General features: G+C 29.6%; 1 protein-coding gene across 11 annotated transcripts in view; it reads right to left on the reverse strand.

Moving 5' to 3' along the window:
- LOC117170522 (E3 ubiquitin-protein ligase HUWE1-like) overlaps positions 1–20,723 on the reverse strand; it is a 111,986-nt gene that overhangs the window by 63,712 nt on the left and 27,551 nt on the right. For 5 of the 11 annotated variants that reach the window (XM_033357307.1, XM_033357308.1, XM_033357301.1 and 2 more), the window contains exons 9-12: positions 14,255–18,591; positions 7,950–8,085; positions 7,758–7,878; positions 2,596–2,880 (exon numbers count right to left, since the gene is read on the reverse strand). In XM_033357307.1, the coding sequence (XP_033213198.1) occupies positions 2,596–2,880; positions 7,758–7,878; positions 7,950–8,085; positions 14,255–18,591 (4,879 nt within the window). Of the gene's footprint in view, positions 1–2,595; positions 2,881–7,757; positions 7,879–7,943; positions 8,086–14,254; positions 18,592–20,723 lie in introns of all 11 variants that reach the window. The other 6 variants (XM_033357310.1, XM_033357309.1, XM_033357306.1 and 3 more) reach the window with 4 other exon arrangements.

A 20,723-nucleotide genomic window follows, 5' to 3' on the forward strand; every position in this document is an offset into this window, starting at 1 on the left:
TTCTCTGCCAAACAATTAAGTTTTAATTGTTTACTTTTAAATATTTGGTATCAATTTACTTGTCTTACATAAAGATTCAAATATTGCTAAATATTCAATAATTAACCTTTTTTCTAATTCGAGAGTTTCAATTCGAATGGTTTAAAAATGGAATATTTTAGACTGAAACAATATTTTAAATGTAATAAAAGCCTTTAATTAAAAAAATATTATTATGATGTTATTTTTAAGTTGAAAATAGTTTACAATGTTTCAATCAGAATCTTTTTAATGACTAAGACTTCCAAATTTAAAAAGTTTAATATTTAAATTTAAAATATAAAAATTTTTAAATTTCGAACTAATTTAGCACAGATACATTACATTTTTGTTATTAAATAAAAATGTCTTTTCATCAAAAATGTTCCACTTCAAACGCTTTTAATTTTTAATGGTTCAAGTCTTCAAGACAGAATTTTAAAATTGTTTAAATTAAACATTTAAGTTTGAAAATAAATATCTAAAATGGAAAATTTTTTAAGTAAAATATTTTTCAATTACGCATTGTGAACTGAATAATAGCATAATTGAAAAATATAACAATTCAACTAATTATTTAAAAAATTGTTTTTGTTTCTAAAAACTTTCTGCTGACAAATTTTAAGATTCCCGTGAAATAACTAAATTTACCATCATTTCCCGGTCTCAAAAAATCTTCGAATTTCCAGTCCAGCGGCCACCCAGAGTTTATACCAGATTGCAAACATTTTTCACGGCCAATGAAATTTAAAAAATCAAACTATATTCTAAACAGTTTTCCATATAAAGTAATAAACAATAAACAATAAACAAGAAATTAAAGCATTCAAAGTGGAACCCTTGAATTCCAAAATTTTTAAATTGAAGTTTAAAAGTTTTCAATTCAAAATAAACTAAAAAATTTAGAACTTTTTTAAATTATGGAGTTCAAAGATTCAGATTAAGTTCCAAAAATATAAATCCATGTTAACATTTTCAATTGTCTAAATTAAAGAATCAAGCAATAAACTTTAAAAAATTTAAAAATTATATTATCTTAAGTAATTTTAAGCTAGACACAATAAAAATGGAAAAATAATTTTTTGAACTTAACAGTTCTTAAATTATAAGTTAAATTATTTTAATTTTAAATAGTCTAGGCATCCTTCAAAAGCTTTACAATTTTATTTCAAAATCTTTTCATAAATCTAGAAGAGGTTTTAAATGTTTCAAAATTCAAAATCATTTTTGATTTTTTGTCACAACTTTCAAATCTATTTCAAAATTAATTGGATTTTTTCTATAACTTTTAGAAAATTCTGCAAATTAAAAAAATTAAATTTGAATTTATAAATAACAATAAAACTTATTATTTGTAAAAATATTAGAGTAATATTAAGAGATATTTAGAATTTTCAAAAGATTCGAATTAAATTTAGAACTTGAAATAATTTGAAATACTTACAACAGTCGAATTTAAAATAAAATGTAGATATTTGCAGCTTTCAAATAAAAAATTTAGCATTTTATTAAGAATTATGAAAGACTGCAAAAGAATATCAAATTTTCTTAAGATTATTAGGAAAATTGAAAAGGATTTTTCACCTTGGAAAATTATCGTAACAGAAAGTTTAAGAAGATCTTGAGAGATTTAAAAAATGATCAAAGAAGAACAAGATTTTAAGGATTTTATTGAATTTTCTGCATTTTCAAAAATTGTAGGAAAAGTTCGATTAATTTTAAAATATATTTAGAAGTTTTGAAAAAAATGTCAACACACCTCGTTTAAATTACTTACTTGAAATAATTTCCAGTTTTTAATTAATTTTGAATCTTTTCAAAACTTCTACATATCTCTTAAAATTACTCAAATTTGTTCTACAAATAATAAGTGTTCAATTGTTATTTATGCGTCAAAATTTAACAATTTCACTTATAAATTAAACACTTTTTAAATAGAAAAATCAAAATTGTAACGCTAAAAGTTTAAAAGTTCTTCGAAAATCTAAAGGTTTAAAGCTTTCTATGTAAAAACAATTCAGTTTCAAGTTGTTTTCTTTTAAATATTTGGTTTCAATTTACTCGTTTTAAATGAAAAAGGAAATATTGCTAAATATTAAATACTTATTCTTGTTCTAGATTAATAAATTTAAAATCAAATGGGATAAAAATTAAATAATAATTTAATAATTAAATAATTTTTCTTCTGAAAAGTCGTAAAATTCCTGGTTTCCCGGTCCTGCGGCCAACCCTGTTTTTTTTATGGAAAAATCTTCGATTTTAAAAACTTCTATTTAAAAATTTGGTTTAACCTTTAAATCTGCATTTTGAAACTCTTTCCAGGTTTCCCGCTCCAGCGTCTACCCTGATTTACCAGTGTTAATTAAAAAATAAAATCGACTTCTTCATAAACGACACCAAAGATTATTTAATTTTCATCCTGAAATATTAGTGGGATAGCAAACAACAATCATAATCAAGAAAAAATCCTATCAACATTCAACTTTCATTTATACTTGGTTCAGCTGTACCGTGTAGAGTTTTTATTATTGAAAAAAAAAAAAAAAAAAAAAATGATAATAGGGAAATCAAGCCTACCGTTGTTGGTTGAAGCTGAAGACGGTTCTTCAAAGGAACCAAGAGGTAGAGGCATATTTGCACTCCATGGAAGACTTGGCCTTCCAGCAGCGGGTGCTGCTGAATGATCGGCACCTTCGTTACCAAAGTTGTGCTGGATCATAACGACATTGCTCACGTCACGTTCTGAGGAGGGGAGCATTCGGAAAACACTTTCTCCAACATCTTCGTAAAAGTCCATTCCGTCTTCTTCGTAGTTCGAAGAGCCTTCCTCTTCCTCCTCCTCCTCTTCTTCGTTCTCTTCACCTACAAAAAAAAAAAAAAACAATGAGAGAAGATTTGCTAAATTTATTGTCATTATGAAAATCAGGGCATCTACTCGACGGGTGATTTTACGTCCCCAGTTTTTTCCTGGCCAATTTTTTATTTTTCCTGGATAATTGAAAAGAGCTGTAACGATTTAAATGATTTCCCGCGATTTTGAAACATTTTTAAAGATTTCTTATTCGGAACAAGGATTTTTTTAACTTACCTTCTAAATCAGAATGAATTTTTGTCTTCAAAAAATTCTCTGTTTTAATTACAATTATTATTCTTTACAGAATCTCGGTGCAATCAAAAAATTATAATTCTTTACAGAAATCCCTTGGTTCCAAAGCAAAAATGATCAATTAAAATAAAATTAATTTTCCTGAGTGAAAATTTACGGCTTGTGTTACAAATTCAACTGATTAGTCAAAAATTAACTTTTATGATGAAAATTCATTTTCTCGGGTAGAAAATTATACTGTCAGTTTTAAAAAATCGTCTTTTTAAATTGAAAAATCAAAAATTTGATAAAATTTTTTTTCTCTTGACTCACACATTTTTTTTTTTTGAAAATTTAACTATTTTCTTGAACATTCATCTTTTTGGTTTAAAAATGTATCTCTTTCTGTAGAAATTTCCCTTTTTTTTAGTTAGAAATACAACTGCCTGAATAAAAATGAATCTATTTGAGTTCAAATCAACTATTTCGTAAAACATTCGTATTTTTGGCTCGAAAATTCAACAATTTGGTAAAAAAAACTTATATATTTCGTTGGAAATTTATGCATTTTGTTGAATCTTCATCCTCTTTAGTAGAAAATTAATTTTTGGATCCAAATGCAACTGTTCGACTAAAAACTAATCTGTTTTAGTTGGAGATTCAAGTGTTTTAATAAAAATTCCTTTTTTCTGGACAAAGCCAACTCTTTTTTATAATTTTATTACATTTTTTTTAAATACCGTCTATTATATTTTTCGTTGAAAATTCATCTTTTTAAGGAAAAAATTCGACTTCTTGTTAGAAACTTGCACTATATTCTTGAAAGCTATTTTTCTATGATTAATAATTTTATTCGAAAATAATTTTTGTGTAAAAAAATAGTTTTATAAACTAATAATTTAAGTATTTTGCAGAAAATTTATATTCTGCGGTTCATATTTTAAAATTATTTTATAGAAAAGTCCTCTTTTTGGCTACCAAATTGAACTATTTGGTAGAAAATTAAACTATTTTGATAGAAAATCTGTTTTTTTATTGAACATAAATTGTCGTAAATGAAATGTTTTACTACTTACTACATTTTTTGCTAAAAGTGCATATTCTTTACTTTAAAACTTCAGATATTTAGTTAAAATTGTTAAGAAACGAAAAAAAATTTGAATGTTAAACTATCTGGTTAAAAATGTATGTACTTTTTGAAAATTCAACCCTTTGGTTGAAACATGAACCACAGTCTTAAAGGTTAATTTTTTTGTTTGAAGATTAATAATTTTAGTAGAAAAATCGTTCCTCTTTTTCATTAAAAATGATTTTTTTAACGGATAATTTAACTATTTTGTTGAAAATTCATATTCTGTGGTTAAAATTTTTGATTATTTTGATGAGAAGTTCTCTTTTTGGCTGTTAAATTCAATAGTTGGAAAATTAGACTATTTAGTTAAAAATGTTCAGAAACAAAAAAAAACGAAAAAAAATTAACCTATTTGATTATAAATGTATGTATTTTTTGTTGTTGAAAATTTGTCTTTTCTAGCAAAAAATTAATCTTTTTAGTTGAAAATTTAACTCCTTGGTTGAAAATTAAATTACATTCTTGAAACTTTTTTTTTTCGTTCCAGATTCATAATTTTTTTGATAATTCGTGTTTTTTGTGTAAACAAATTTTTATACTACGGTTAAAAATTTTAATCATTTTATAGAAGATTCATCTTTTTGGTTTTTGGATTGAACAATTTGATACAAAATTAAACTACTTTGAAAAAAATAGTTTTCTTAAATTGAAAATTAATTCTATTAAATGAAAATGTTACTATTCCATCTTTAGTTAAAATTTGATTTTTTTTTTAAGTTAAAAAATTAAATTATTCAGGTAAAAAATCATTTTAAAAAAATGGAAAATTAAACTATTTTGTTGAAAATTTGTCTTTTTGTGTATAAAAATAATCTTCTTACTGAAAATTAAACTCTTTGGTTGAAACTTGAAATACATTCTTAATATGTAACTGGTAATGTAACTAATTTACTGAAAATTCAACGGATGATTTGTAATCTTATTTTTTTGTTGAAAATCCATAGTCTTGAGTTTAATATTCAACTGCTTCGTAGAGAAATCTTCTTTTTGGCTTGAAAAATTTACAATTTGGTAGAAAATTTAACTATTTGATAAAAAATTAAACCGTTTTGTAGGAAATTCTTGTTTTTTAGTTTAAGAATTCAACTCTTAAGTTACAAAATTTTAGAAACGAAAACAATACAGGATGTCTAGCGATTCTTAGGAATAAAATTCAAGGTCTTTTCCAGGCTTTCCAGATCAAGAAATCAAAAATTTCCAGGTCTCCTTTTATACATCAAATAATGAAATAAACTTTGGTCATGCATGTAAAAAATGAGCCATTTCATTTTTTATTGGCCAAAAATTTCTAAGAAAGCCGAATCGTAAATAAACAAATTCTTATTTTTTTGCGAACATGAGTCGTCGTTGAGAAATCTTTACGAATATTTTTAAATCTTTGTAATGTCTTTGAAATCATTGTGAAGTATTACAAACCTTAGTGAATGAAAGCTTGAAATTTTTGTAAAATCTTTGCGGATTCTTTGACATTTTTCAAAGCTTTTGTAAAATCTTTAAAATTCTTGAAATCTTGTGAACTCTGTCTTTAATCGTTATTTACAAAATCTTTTGTATTTGTTTGAAATCATTGAAGTTTTTTGAAATCTTCTCAAATATGTTGAAACCTTTTGAAATCCCTTAAAATCTTTGAAATCTTTTGCAATTCTTTTGAAATCCTTATGAATTCTGTAAAGAAATTGTGAAATCTTCTCCGAGTCTTTTTGTATTCGTTTGAAATGACTGGAATATTTGAAATATTTATGAAATTTGTGTTAATCGTTTAAAATCACTGGAATATTTGAAAAGTACTGTACTGTAACCCTCGTTGAAATCTTTTAAGTCCTTGAAAGCATTGAAATCTACGAAAACTTTGTGAAGTTTTTTTTACATCTTTATAAAATATTTGAAATGTTTATTTAATCTTTGTTCGTGAAATCTTTTCTGTTCGTTTGAAATTATTAAAAATCTTTTAAATGTTTTGACATCCTTAAGAATTCTTTCAAATATTTGAGAAATCTTTTGTAATCGTTTGAAATATTGTCAAACATTTTTAAATCGTTTAAAATCTTTGAAATGGTTAGAAATCCTGGAAATCTGGTGTACTGTGCCATTGTTGAAATATCTGAAATTATCGTATTGTTTTGAAATCTTTATGAATGTTTTAAGAAATCTTTGAAACTTTTGTGAAATCTTTTGACATCTCCTAAAAAATTTTGAAGTTATTTAAAAGCTTTGTAATGTTTTGAAAGTTTTAAAATCTTTGTGCAATGTTCGAAATCTTCGCGAAATGTTAGAAATCTTTGTGAATTCGTTGGAATTATTTAAATTATTACAAATCTTAGTGAAATCTTTTGATATCTTCTAACAAAATTTTGAAATTGTTTAAAATCTTTGAAATGTTTTGAAATCTTAGAAATGTGGTTTAATACACCCTTTTTCAAATATTTAAACTCTTTTGTAAGTTTGTAAATCTTTGTGAAATGTTCCAAATCTTTATGAAATGTTCAAAATCTTTGGGGAATTTTTGTGAAAAGTTTTGAATGTAGTGTACCCGCCGCCTTTTTTTAATGTTTGAAATTCTTGAAATCTTTGTGAAATATTTTGAAATGCTTATAAAATCTTTCTTGAATCTTTGTTTGAAAAATCCTTTTTTTTCGTTGAAGTCATTGAATTATTTGAAATATTTTGAAATCTTCTAAAATGTTTTAAAATCTCTTGAAATCGTTTCAAATTTTTTAAATCTGTTGTACTGTATCCCTTTTTCTAATTCTGAAACTGAATTAACATCGAAATTTTAAACTAATAATTTTTATAAGTCATAAGTTGAACACCTTGACATATCTTTACTTATTCTATAATAAACAAAAGATAAATTATATCTTGACGAATACAAAATTTTTTCAAAAAAAGATTTTTTCTAAACGAGATATTTCTTTCATAATAGGCTTAAAGATTTAAATTACTCCTCGCATTTCGATAAAATTACTATTTGAAAAAAAAATTTTAAATTCAAGGTTTTCGTGAAAAAATCAAGGAGATTTCTAGGTTTTCAAGGTTTAAGGTCACTTAGACACCCTGAAATATACACTAAAAATTATTCAAATAAAATTATCACTAACATTACATCTATTGTTTAAACTGTTTAGTTTGACGTTTATTGGATTTGTTAAAAATTCATCTTTTTTCCGAAAATTAACCCCAAACTCCTTCAATTCGTAACTTAGTTAAGAAATACTGGCCTTAGCGGTGAATTGTGAAAAAATAATGTCTTAGTATCATTTTTCTTTGTTTTGAAAAAGCAGCAAAGTAGTGTCATCACTAAAAAAAAAAAAAATAAATGTCAAACAGTGTGAATAGTGGCGAGTCCGATGCCTGGATATCTTTTTAAAGTAATCGACAAAATTCCTTTATCCTGGTTTCTTTTGCTAAAAATCGTGGTAATCTATCAACCTAAATACCGATCCTAAATAAAAAAATTCCCGGTGTTTCCCCCCGATTTCTCAGTCAGGTAGAAGCCCTGAAAATGAATTGTGAGATAATTACCATCGTCTTCCTCCTCCTCTTCCTCGTCATCATCGTCTTGCACTTCATCCTCATTGTCTTCAGAAGGATTACTGTCAGAGTCCGAATCTGAGCTCAAGAGGTCCTCCTGGGAAATTGACAACTAAAATATTTGGGGTTTTGTTTTATTTGAGAGTTGACAAAGGGAAGAGAGAAAAATGATGTTACTCTTACGGTGGTGTCACGTGCTGGGTCGAAGTCACCTTCGTTGTCTCGCATGGCCAGGCTCTCATCGTCGATATCCATAGGTCTATGTGGCCGAGAAGACGGTTCTTCGGCCACGGCCGAGCCGTCCCTAGAATAAAGGACACTGCTTGATTATAGACAGTGTGTTGTTTTCAATTGTTTTAATAAAAAGAAACAAAGTAATGAAAGTGAAGACTTGAAAATTAATCAAAAAGCTATAATACTACTTTAGTATGCTTGGATAATTTAGCCGCAAAGCTTCAATGTTCAAAATTCCCTGACTTTTCCCTGACAATTTAAAATTTATTGTTTTCTTTTTTTCCTTTTTCCTCCTCTTTTTTCATTGATTATTTTTATTTAATTTTTTCTAATGAACCGATAAGTGAATTAAACAAATTCACAAGAACTCCAATGAACTAAAAATAATTTAGGATAAACTGATAAGAATGCGGTGTGAATTCCCAATTCAAATAAATTGCAAAAAATATTTGAAAATCTATTCAAATCTTTGAAACCCTACAAAAGCCTTCAAATCTTGAGAATAAATTCAGGGTGCCCGCAACATTTTTCACGGTTAATGACATTAAAAAAATGGAACACTAAATCTAAAAAAATTTCCACATGAAGTAATAAAAAGTGAGCTGCAAATGAAAGCACTCAAAGGGAAATGTTAAATTTTGAACTTTTAAAATTGAAATTTAAAAGTTTTTAATTAAAAAATTTTGTATTCAAAGGCTCACTAATTTACGCGTATAAAATTAAAGGTACTAACATGTTTCAATATAAACAAATATAAATCCACTTTATCATTTTCAATGGTCTAAATTAAAAAATCAATCAATGAACTTTAAAATGTTCAAAATTATATAATTTTAAGGAATTTTAAGCTAGAAACGCAAACATTGAAAAATTGGAAAATTTTTAACTGAACACTTCTTAAATTATAAATTCAATTATTTTCTTTTTAAATAGTTTAAACATCCTTGGAAAGCTTCAAAATTTTATTTCAAAATCCTGAGAAATCTAGAAGCTGTTTTAAACTTGTTTTAAATTTAAAATTATCTTGGCAATTTTTTCAGAACTTCTAAATATCTGTGAAAATTAATTGACCTTTTTCTACAATTTTCAGAAAATCCTGCAAATTTTAAAAAATTTCTTTACAATTTGGATGTATAAATAACAATTGATCATTTATGATTTGTAGGAGAAATTTGTTTAATTTTAAGAGATCTGTAGAAGTTGTGAAAAGATTAAAACTTAATTTAAAACTTGAAATGATAGCCTAATATAAAACAAAATGTAGATTTTCGCAGATTTTGAAAAAAAAATTAAGATTCTTTTTTATGAATTGTGAAAGGCTTCAAAAGAATAAAAGCATTTTCTTAAGATTCATAGGAAAATTAAAATTTATTATCTTTTTAAAACTCCTAAATATCTCTGAAAATTACTCAAATTTTTTTTACAAATATTCATTTGTAAATTATACATCAAGAATTTTAAAATTTCACTTACAAAATTCAGCATTTTTCAAATACAACAATTAAAATTGTAACGTTCAAAGTTTAAAAGCTCTTCGAAATTTTAACGATTCCAGGCTTTCTATTTCAAACAATTCAGTTTAAGATTCTTTACTTTAAAATATTTTGTTTCAATTTACTTGTCTTAAATAAAAATTCAAATATTGATAAATATTCAATAATTAATCTTTTTTAAATTAAAAATTTTAAATTGAATGGGTTGAAAATTGAATATTTTAGACTGAAACAATATTTTAAATTTAATAAAATCCTTTAATTAAGACAATGTTATTATGAAGTTATTTTTAGGTTGAAAATAGTTTATAAACTTTCAGTCACACGTTTGCATTTCTTTATTCTTTAAAAACTAAGACTTGCAAATTGAAACTGTTTAAGTTTTAACGTTAAAATCTGAAAGTTCTTAAATTTTGAACTGATTTAAAATCGTTTTGTCAAATCGTTTTTGTTAACTTTTTATTATTTAAAGTACAAATAAATTTTTTAAAATTATTCATTTATTGAATAAAAACGTTTTCTATCCAAAATTTTCAACATCAAAGGCTTTTATTTTTTATTTGTTCAAGTCTTTAAAAAAGCATTAAAAAATTCTTTAAATTAAAAATGTAAGCTTAAAAATAAAAATTTGTGATGGAAAAATTTAAATGGAAAAAAATTTTGAATTACGCATTGTAAGGTAAATAATAGAATAATTAAAAAACATAAAAATTTACCCTGAAATTCTTTGAGATCTATTCAAATATGATCAAATCTTTAGCAATCTTATAAAATCCTTTATAATCGCTTAAAATATCTTAAAAACGGAACAATTTTGAACTGAACAACAGTTTCATATACTCCGAAATTCTTGGACATTCTTTACAACCGCACGAAAATTCATTTAATTTTTTTTTAAATCCTTAGAAATCCCTGGAAAATTGGTAAATATCTCGAAAATTCCTTGGAATCTTTTAAAATAATGTAAAAAATTTTTGAAACCCCATGCAATTTTTTTTTTAATCGCTTAAAATCATTCAAATCTTTGGAAATCCTGTGACAATTTTAAAGATCTTGAAAATGCCTTGAAAGTTTTGATACCTTAAAATCTTTAAATTCCTTTCAAAATTCCTTCATATTATTGAAATACATTCCAAATTATTTGGAATCCTTTACACTGAAAATATTTTAATTCCTTTTCAATCTTTTAAAATACCTTGAAACTTTTTAATCTCTCAAATTTGTTAAGAAAATTTAATCTCTTAAAAAAGCCAAGTCTCAAATCCCTTCAAATTATTGAAATCGATTAAAAATTCATTAGATTCTTAAAATTTCCTGAAATATTTCAAATAGTGTAAAGTGATTTGATGAAAAATATCAATCCTTTCTTCGACCGTTGATATTTATTGATTTCAAATCGTAGATTTCAATAGATTTCAATTTGGTTTTCTCGCACTATATTTTTAAAAATGTAGTCTAATCGATTGAAGTCTCAGTATTTTTGAGACTTCTAAATGACTAAATTTTAATTAATTTTTTTTAAACAATTGATTTAAAGGTTTTTTTTTTGACTGAAATTTGATCTGTTTGACTATTTTGAACCATCATCAACTCAGGTTAAGAACCTTTGAAAAAAATACGCATGTGAACCAAAACGTAAGGAAGTTTAAAAGCAGTTTTTCTATCAAATAAATATCTGAGTTTCGAAGAACATGGTTTTTTGACTCATAATTTATTTTTGATTTACGATTGGACCGTAAAACATCAATAATTTGAAATCAATATTTTAAATATTTTTAAATTCCTTAAAAGTTTCGGTAGCGTTTGAAAATTCATTTGAATTTTGAAAAATACCTTATATTATTTCAAATCATTTTAAACTTTTTAAATAATACCCTAAAAGCTTTAGGAATCACTTCAAATAATTGATGTATATTAAAAATACCGAAGATATTTAAAATCTTTTGAAATCTTGAAATTTTGTATAGCAATTAAAAATTCCAGGGAATTTTCCAGAATAACCTGAGATCTTTAAAATTCCTTAAAATCCCCGTAAATTATTGAAATCAATTGCAAAATCTATGGAATCTTGTAAAATCTAAAATATTTCACAAAATCTTCGGTAGTACCTTGAAATATTCGAAAATCATTAAAATCTTACAAAATCTCCCAATTGTTGTGAAAAAATTCTTTGACATCCATTAAAATATTATAGAATCCCGTGAAATTGCATGACTTCCTGAGATCCTGACAAATGTATTGAAATACCTTGAAAGCTTTTTAAATCTCTTAAAATCATTGAAATTCTCAACAAATTTTATAAAATCCTAATGGAGCCTTTCAAAATATCCTAAAGCCTTATAAGGTCCTGCAAAATCTTTCGATATCTTCCGAAACTTTTTAAAGCTCTTTAAAATTATCCGGAATTTTAAAAAATACACATATCTTTCATATTTTTTGGAATCATTTAAGATATTTGAAATGTATTACAAATTTCGCCGAATCTTTTAAACCTTAAAATATTTAAAATCCTTTGAAATAAAACATTAGTAATGCTTATAAATTCCTTGAAACTTTTAAAAGCGCTTGAAAATTTCTTTAAAATTTAAAAGATACCCCAAAATGTTTTGAAATCTATTAAAAGTGCCTTATTTAAAGAAGTAACTAAAGCAAGGTGTCCAGCAATTCCTAGGAACAAAATTCAAGGCTTTTTCCAGATTTTCCTGGCTAAGAAATCAAGTTTTTCCAAGCCTCCTTTATTTACATCAAATAACCGTTTTTGTAGTAGATGTAGAAGATCAAACATTTCACTTTTTTACTGGCCAAAAATTGCTAAAGAAAGCAGAATCATAAATTTAAAAATTCTTAATTTTTTGCGAACATAAGTCGGCTTTGTGAAATCTTTTTAATTATTTGTAAAGTCTTTGAAATCCTCGAAATTTCTTAAATCTTTGTGAAATTTTTTGAAGTTTCTTAATCTTTGTTTATAAAAGTTTTGTGTTCGTTTGAAATCATTGAAATTTTTTAAAATCTTTTTAAATTGTTTAAAACCTTTAAAATGTTCTAAAATCTTTGATATCTTTTTAATTTTTCTTTTTTAATATATATATATATATATATATATTTGTGAAATCTTTTGTATTCATTTGAAATATTTGAAATCTTTCGAGATATTCTAAAAATTTGGAGAATATTTAAAACCCTTAAAATATTTTTAAATCTTTGAAATTCTTGTATTCTTTTAACATATTTATGAAATTTGGATAAAATGTTTGTGAAAAACTTTCTGAAATCTTTTGTATTAATTTAAAACCATTAAAACATTTAAAATGTTTGTGAAATCCTTTTAAATCTTCTAAAAAAATTTCAAATCATTGTAGATCATTGAAATGTCCTAAAATCTTCGAAATCTGAATTACTTTATTCTTTTTAAAATCTATAAAATACTTTAAATCTTCAGAAAGTTTTAAAAAATATTTGAGAAATTGTTTGAATCTTGGTAAAATCCTCTAAACAAATTCGATTAAATCAATTGATTACCATTAAAATATTTAAAATCTTTTTAAATTCTGGTAAAATCTTTGAAATCCTTGCAATCTTTGTAAACAAATTTGAAACCTTTAAAATATTTGTGAAATCTTTCTTTAGGCGTTGTTTGCGAAATCTTTTGTGTTCGTTTAAAATCACTGAAACCTTTTGAAATTGTTTAAAATCTTTTAAATCTTCTGAAATCCTTATGAATTCTTATAAATATTTGTGAAATCCTTTGTATTAATTTGAAACAATTAAAATATTTCAAATCTTTGTGAAATATTTTGAAATTCGCTAAAAAAATTTGAAATTGTTGCAAATCTTTTAAATGTTCTGAAATCTTTGAAATCTTATTTACTATATTCTTTTTATCTTTAAAATCCAAATCTGAAATTTTTTTAAATCTTTATGAAATCTTCTAAATCAACTTGAAATCGTTTAAAATCTTGAAAATGTTTTAAAATCTCCGGAATCTGGTGTACTGTACTCTTTTTGAAATCTTTAAATTTAAAATCTGTATAAAATTTTTACGAAATCGTTAAAATACTTGTGATCTTTAAAAAATGTGTGCAATCTTTCTTGAATCGTTGTTTAATCATTATTTGCGAAATCTTTTATGTTTGTTTAAAATAATTGAAACCTTTTGAAATTGTTTAAAAACTTTGAAATCTTTTGAAATCCTCAGAAATATTTGTGAAATCTTTTGTATTGATTTTAAATGAATTAAAGTATTTGAAATATTGTATAACCTTTTGAAATCTTTTTTAAATTTTGAAACGTTCAACATTATTTTAAATATTATAAAAGCTTTGAAATATTTTCAAATCTTTAGAATTATTTTGTAACCTTTTGAAATCGGGCGTGTACTCAAAAACCGAGTGAGGTCAACCTCTCGAAAACTGCTATAAAAGCAAAACAAATATTTATATAGTTAAAAAACAAAAATCAAGAAGAATTCCCTACTTTCAAAGTTTTCAAGGTAGCTGGACACCCTGTAGTGATATTTTCATTTAAAGAAGTTACTATAGTGACTCTATCTTTAAACCGATTTGAGGGAAAAAAGTAACTATGACAGTGTGTCAGTCCTGATTATTTTTAACAGTTATTTAAAGTGCTTCTTATTTTTTCCTGACTGTAAGGTTTCCCTGAGCTGCAGGATTTGAAGCAGATAAAAAAAATTCAAGATCTTTCTACACAAAAAAGAAAAATGATCAAAAACTAAAAAAAATCAATTAAATCGCTGATAATTACCTCTCCAGAAGTTGATCCATGATATCCTCCAGAGCCGCCTCATCGCCCTCTTGTCCCTGACCTTCAGAAGTAGGCTCCAGACTCTCAGCAGCCACCGAAATATCATGCTCCGTATTTTCCGCATCCTCATTCACTTCTTCACCCACCGCATGAGTGGCCTCCGAAGTCGTAGTTCCCGACTGTTCACCCACCTGTTCCTCCTGAGTCGTCCTATTCTTTGGCTTCGTAAACTTATTATTAACCGCTCCCGGCATCGGTTGATTAATAATCCGCGACAACGTTTCAAGTGGTTTCAAGGCCGCATTAATCGTCGCCGCCATATTAGGACTCGACAGATCCAAACTGTGCGGAATCTTCGCCAGGTCGGTGATAATTCCCTTCTTCAGCATTATCCTCACAATATAATTCACGTTATTGTACTGATGAACCTTGAGCGAGGCTCTCAACTGCGTATGAGATGTGGGCGGACAGCTATCAATCATCGTCGATATCAATCCAATGAGTATCTGCAACTGCGAGTGTTTTGCTGAGGTTTCAGACAACGCCAGAGTTCTCGTCAAAGCAGCCTTGACTTCCGAGACAAGAGTGCTCTGCGCGTCCGGTGAATGATTGCAAGAGGCGATCGCCGCAACCAGCATCCTCGCCATCGTTCCACACTGTCGATCGCTCCAATTCTCCGGCAGACTTGGCAGAAGTTTGTCCAGAAGGAAGGCCAATGCAGTCGTGTCTTCAGTGATCATTTCACTCTGACCCGCCCGGTAACTATACTCCGTGATCAAATTAGCAACAGCTCCATAGGATCGCACCGACTCAGCCAGCATCTTCAAAATCGCCGATTTCGGTAAAAGTGGTTTCTTCGCCTCTTCCGGTTCCACCTTGCCATTGCCGCCCAAGTCCGTGTACATCTTCAGGGGAATAATTTGCGATACCTGATCATCGTCATCGAGTGGATCGCTTGTCGTCGCGACATTATTTCTCATCATGTCTCTCCTCGAGGACGAAGTTGTGGCAGTCGCAGCTGTCGAAGAAGACGAAGAAGTCGTCGGATGAGGTGCTTTCTTCTCTGGACTGAAGGCAGGCGAGGCTGAACTATCTTCGGGTAGAACAGGCATCGGTTTAATGAGTGCATTCAACAAATCGTGAATCACTTCAATCGACATTTCTTCGGCCATTGGCGAGGATGAAGCGTGAAGAGGTGGAAGAGCTTTAACCACCAGTCTATTGTCAACATCGTCCCTTTTCAGAACGCCGACATCAACACGCAGAATGTTTTCACACACCTCTCGATAAACTTCGGGATCGCGACAAACTGCACTGCTAATTTGCCGCGTCATAAAGAGAACTTCCTTGTATGTTGGTGGAATATTCGACTGTGTGCGTGTTCGTACAACCTTCTCCATGGCGAGACGAAGAGTTCTCGGCTCCTCGAGGGTGTGTCTGATGAGAAGAGTGCTCAGATTGATGCAGCCAATGAAGCTACTTGCCTGGGTCATGTCTAGGAGAAGACGAACACCACCTTCACGAGCAAAGACCTCGGCATTTTTGAAATCCCTTGTCAGACGCAGACACACCTTCATCAGGGCGTGCAAGGCGTCACGATCTACAGGAATCGCAAGTAGTTTGACACAAGCTCGGACAATACTTGGAGTTATCGTAGGATCTAATCCCTGAATGACAACATTCTTATTTTTCTCTTTCTCCTTCTCTTTTTCCTTCTCCTTCTCCTTTTCTTTATCCTTCTCCTTGTCTTTGTCATCAGCGGATGCCTCCTCAGTCTCCATGTTAGAATCAGCATTCTCCTCGTTCGTTCCCGTCGTCTTGAATCCCATTGTGATGGGTCTTCTATTTTCCGTGTCTTCATTGACTTGCGTCATGCAAGAAAAGGTAATTAGGTATCTTCTTCGACTGTAAGATATCCTCACCTGGTTTTCTCCAGCCCAGTAAGCCTCATTGATCGTACGATTGTTTGCGGTTGAGTAAGGCATCCACTTTCCGGTGGTGAGATCGAACCATTTCCAAACGCGATTTGTCACCCTGTGCATCAGTTGTTTTCTCTGCATGAGCACAGCAACTTTCTCCAATCGATCGATGAGGAGTAACAAGGGAGCGAGCCACTTTGGTGTTTTCACGGGAAGAACGGCTTCTTTGCTGTCTTTCGCAACCTTGTTCTTAGTCGCTGTCAAAGGCGCCTCACTCATAACCAAGAGCTGCACAAGCTTCTCCAGGATTCCGCAATCCTCGACAATCTGAGCACAAGGTACTCTCATCTCCTGGAAATTGCTCTCGAAGAAGAGAGTGTAGAGGTAAATTCGTCCAGCCACCTTGTTCGCTTCTTCACACTCCACCAATTTTGTACCGGCATCTTCGCCCTGGCCCTCGGCGGTTTCAATCAAAAAGCTCACCAAATCCCGAATCTCGTGTATCAGCTGGCGAAGCATATTATCTCGCCATTCATCGCCATTTCTTTTGGTGACTGTGACGAGTAAGTCGCAGATTCTGTACACAGTATCCGGCATCAGGTCTAGAAGATTAAGACACTGTTCCAGAGCCGATTTCGTAAACTCGTCGATGCTCTCAGTTACTGAAACTTCGCGGACTGGTTCTTCGGGAACGGGGGTCTTTTTCGTGTCAGTTTCACCCAGCGACATTACAATCGCATGCATCATTTGATCATCATCGACTAATTCCAAGTCCATGATGAGACCCTGACCACTCGCGTCACCCGAGGGAAGTTCAGCTCGTCTCGAGGTAGCTGGATTCGTGAGGAGATAATCAGTCGCTTGTTCCAAAGTCACAGTGTGTAAAAGAGCCTCGATACAGTGATTTCGATTGAAACCCATGTCCATGAGTTGTCGCAGATGATCTCGATTAACAATTGTCTCAGGCAAGTCTCCGCGATCTGCGGCCGTTCCACCAGTTCTACTACTAGCAGTTCCGGAAGAAGTACTTCCAGAAGTAGCTGCCGCCGCTGTCTCTGCTGTCTCTTCCTTCTCCGCACGATCTTTAATAATCTTCTCACCACGGAGAATGTGTCGCAAGATAGAGAGAATCGACTCGGTCATTCTAGCTCCATAATTCTTCAGAGGCTTCTTGCTCCACATCATCATAACGGCCTCGAACGCCTTTTTGTGAATGTCCTGCAGATACTTGATAGGATCAAAAGCCTCGTAAACTTTGTAGACGCCAGTGCACTTCGAGGAGACGACATGCGGCGAGTCCAGAATTGCCTTGGGATTCACCATTTTCTCCAAAAGCATGAGCCACACATCCAAGAATTCTCCAGTTCCGTCGGGCAGATTTGGATGTTCGAGTCCCTCGGTTAAAGTGAAGAGACCACCGCCTGAAAGTGCCCAGCGAAAGGTGGCAAAGAACGCATCCTGGCCACCCAGTTTAACAAACTTTTGCAGCATGAGATGATAGGGATGTCGTTTCTCGTCAAAGAGCATGGGCGAGGTGAAACCCACCGAGCAGATCAGGAAAGTTAACTTGAATTTGGGGATGGGTGAGGGTGGAAGTTTGTCCCAGGATAGGCCACGCGTCAGCAAACAGTTGAGAGCGGTCGCGACGCTTCTTGCAGCTTGTGAGGGTATTGCTGGTGTCACAGGGAGTTGTCCTCTTCGCGTTCTCGCTGGAGATCCCATGCAGAGTTTAACGAGAAGTCCAAAAAGCTCGGCCAAAGCTCGGCCTAATCTGGACGAGGCGCCAAGCAGAGGTTTGATGTATTTAAGTTGGTGTGTGCTGGGCGAGGTTCGTCCAGTGCTGGTGCTTGGTTTATCGTCGACTTCCATCGAAACTGGAGGAGGATCGGTGCTCAAAGCCTCCATAGCTGTCGTCATTCCATTGCTGCCCATGTCGGCAGAAACGCCGGACCAAGTTGAAGTTTCACCTTCAACTCGCAATTCAGGCGGAACAAGTTTTTCCATGTCTTCTTTGCCAAAGTCACATCCAGCTGGAATGCTGTCGTCACTGCAGAGAGCAAGCAGAAGGGTGCTTTCCCAGACAAGGGACATGTAGAGTTCAGAGAGACCTTTCAAAACAGTCAAGCCTAACTCTGAACCCCAGTGGTTCATCGACAAATTACGAATCTCGCTCTGGCTGGTTCGGCAGACGTGGACAAAGAGAACGACGTATCCGTGTGCGGCGTTCATTGCGTGAAGAAGGGGAGTCGCAAGATCGCTGGTAAAAGCTGTTTCGAGGTTTGGTGCTGATGCAAGTTCGTGGAGTAGAACGGATCCTCCTGGAGCGTCCATGTGACTGTGAAGGGGTTTCAGCAGATTCAAAACGTCGTTCAGCTGGGATAAGCCCGTTTTTAAAACTTGGGGTTCGTGGGCGAGATTCTGCAAAAAGAGAAATCAATTTTTCTTTAGTTACGAAATAAATGACGGAATGACGAATCAAGTTTTTAAATTTTTAGACCAAACATTTTAGCGCAATCTTCTGTAATACCATACAATCCCTTGTCATCTCTCCTTAGGAAAAATATTATATGAAATTTGGTATAGGTCTAGAATGATATTTCTATCATGAATTTCTTTTAATTTTTACACGATTCTAGAAAAAATCATGAGAAAAAAATCATTATAAGAAAATAATGTTAAAATATTGCAAGAACTTATCCAAACAATTGAGAAATCATAATCGAATTACAGAATTTCGTAAGATTTAGAAACATTTGAAAGGATTTTAAAGGAATTTAAAGTTCTCCAAAAATTTCTCTCAACTTTAATGGATTTCGAAGGATTGCACTCAAGAGATTTTGGGCAGAACTTTGAAAAATAAATTAAATTTCAAGAGATTCTTAGCGATTTCCAAGATTTTTAATAATTTTAAGATATTTCAAGGAATTTCACAAGAATTAAAGAATTTCATGTGATCTACAAGGGTTTGTAAGATTTCTAGGGATTTTAGTACTTTTCTTTTTAGAAAACTGGAATGATTATGTTTAATTAAATTTATCTTGAAGAAATTTTGAATAATTTCAAGGGGTTTCTACAGATTTTTAACAATTTCAATGAGTATGGAGAGAAATTTCAAAAATTTCGAAGGATTTTAAGTTATTATAAAAGATTCCGATTTTAACCATTTTAATGGAATAAAAATAATTCCAAAGGATATTTATGGATTTCAATGGAATTTTAAGTAATTTTAAAGATATCAACGAAATTCACAAATCTTTGTTGCGTACGTATTTTCAAACAAAAAGTTTTATATTGAAATAAAATGAATTTTCAAATAAAAAAAGATCAATATTTAACTGAAATACAATTAATTTCTAAACAAAAGAAAAATAATATTTGAACAAAAACGATAACATGATTTTACAACGAAATCGTTGAATTTTCAACTACAAAGGACAAAAAAAAGACAAGTATTTCACCCAATAGTTGAATTTTTAACAAAGAAAAAATAATTTTTTAACCAAACTGATGAATTTTCAACTAAAATGACGAAATTTGGGAATAGTTACATTTTAAAACAAAAAAATGAATCTTTAACAAAAATTATGAATCTATAACTGGAACAACAAAATATGAATTTTGAACTAAAAAACATTAATTGTCAATCAAAAATCCAATAAATTTTCAATTAAAAAATTTATTATTGGAATAGTAGTTAACTTTTTAGTTAAAAAAAAAAACTAATATTAAGTCCACATGAGCAAAACTCAATTTTTTGTAAATTTATTTAAATCCAACTTATGTTCGCACAAAATGCGATACCGAGTTTAAAATTTGGAAAATTAAATGAAAAGCATTAAAAAACGTTTCTCTCGCCCTAAATTTGTATAATTATAAAAAAAAATATTAGAAAAAAAACTTTTTTCATAATTGTAAAAATGCAGGACCCGACAAATGTTTCTTAGAGTTTCTTACTTAATTTTCCAAGTTTTCAAAACAATATCACGTTTCGTGTGAACGTAAGTTGGATTTGAAAAAAAATTTAAAAAAAGAGGTTACGCTCACATCCCCTTAAAACAAAACAAAAAACTAATTTTGTTGAAAAATAGTTCCATTTTCAAACAAAGACGAATTTTCAACTGAAAAAGATAAATATTCAATCAAAAATAGAATAAATAAATTTTCAGTTCAAAAAATGAATGTTCATCCAAAGAGATGAATTTTTCACTAAAATGGTGGAATATATTATTGAAATAGTAGTCAAATTTTCTGTTAAAAATACAACAAATACTAAATTAAAAAGAAAGAATTACATTTTCAAACAAATTAATCAATTTTCAACTAAAAAAGATGAACTGCCAATCAAAAACCAAATAAATAATTTTTCATTTGAAAAAATTATTGTCCAACCAAAGAGATGAAATTTTAACTAAAATGGAGGAATATGTTATTGAAATAGTGGTTACATTTTCAGTAAAAAAAAAAAACTAATATTAAAAATAATATAATTAAAAAAAAATAGTTACATTTTCAAACAAACTGATAAATTTTCAACTAAAAAAGATGAATTG

This window comes from Belonocnema kinseyi, chromosome 4 (genome assembly GCF_010883055.1).
Source record: "Belonocnema kinseyi isolate 2016_QV_RU_SX_M_011 chromosome 4, B_treatae_v1, whole genome shotgun sequence".
Lineage (NCBI taxonomy): Eukaryota > Metazoa > Arthropoda > Insecta > Hymenoptera > Cynipidae > Belonocnema > Belonocnema kinseyi.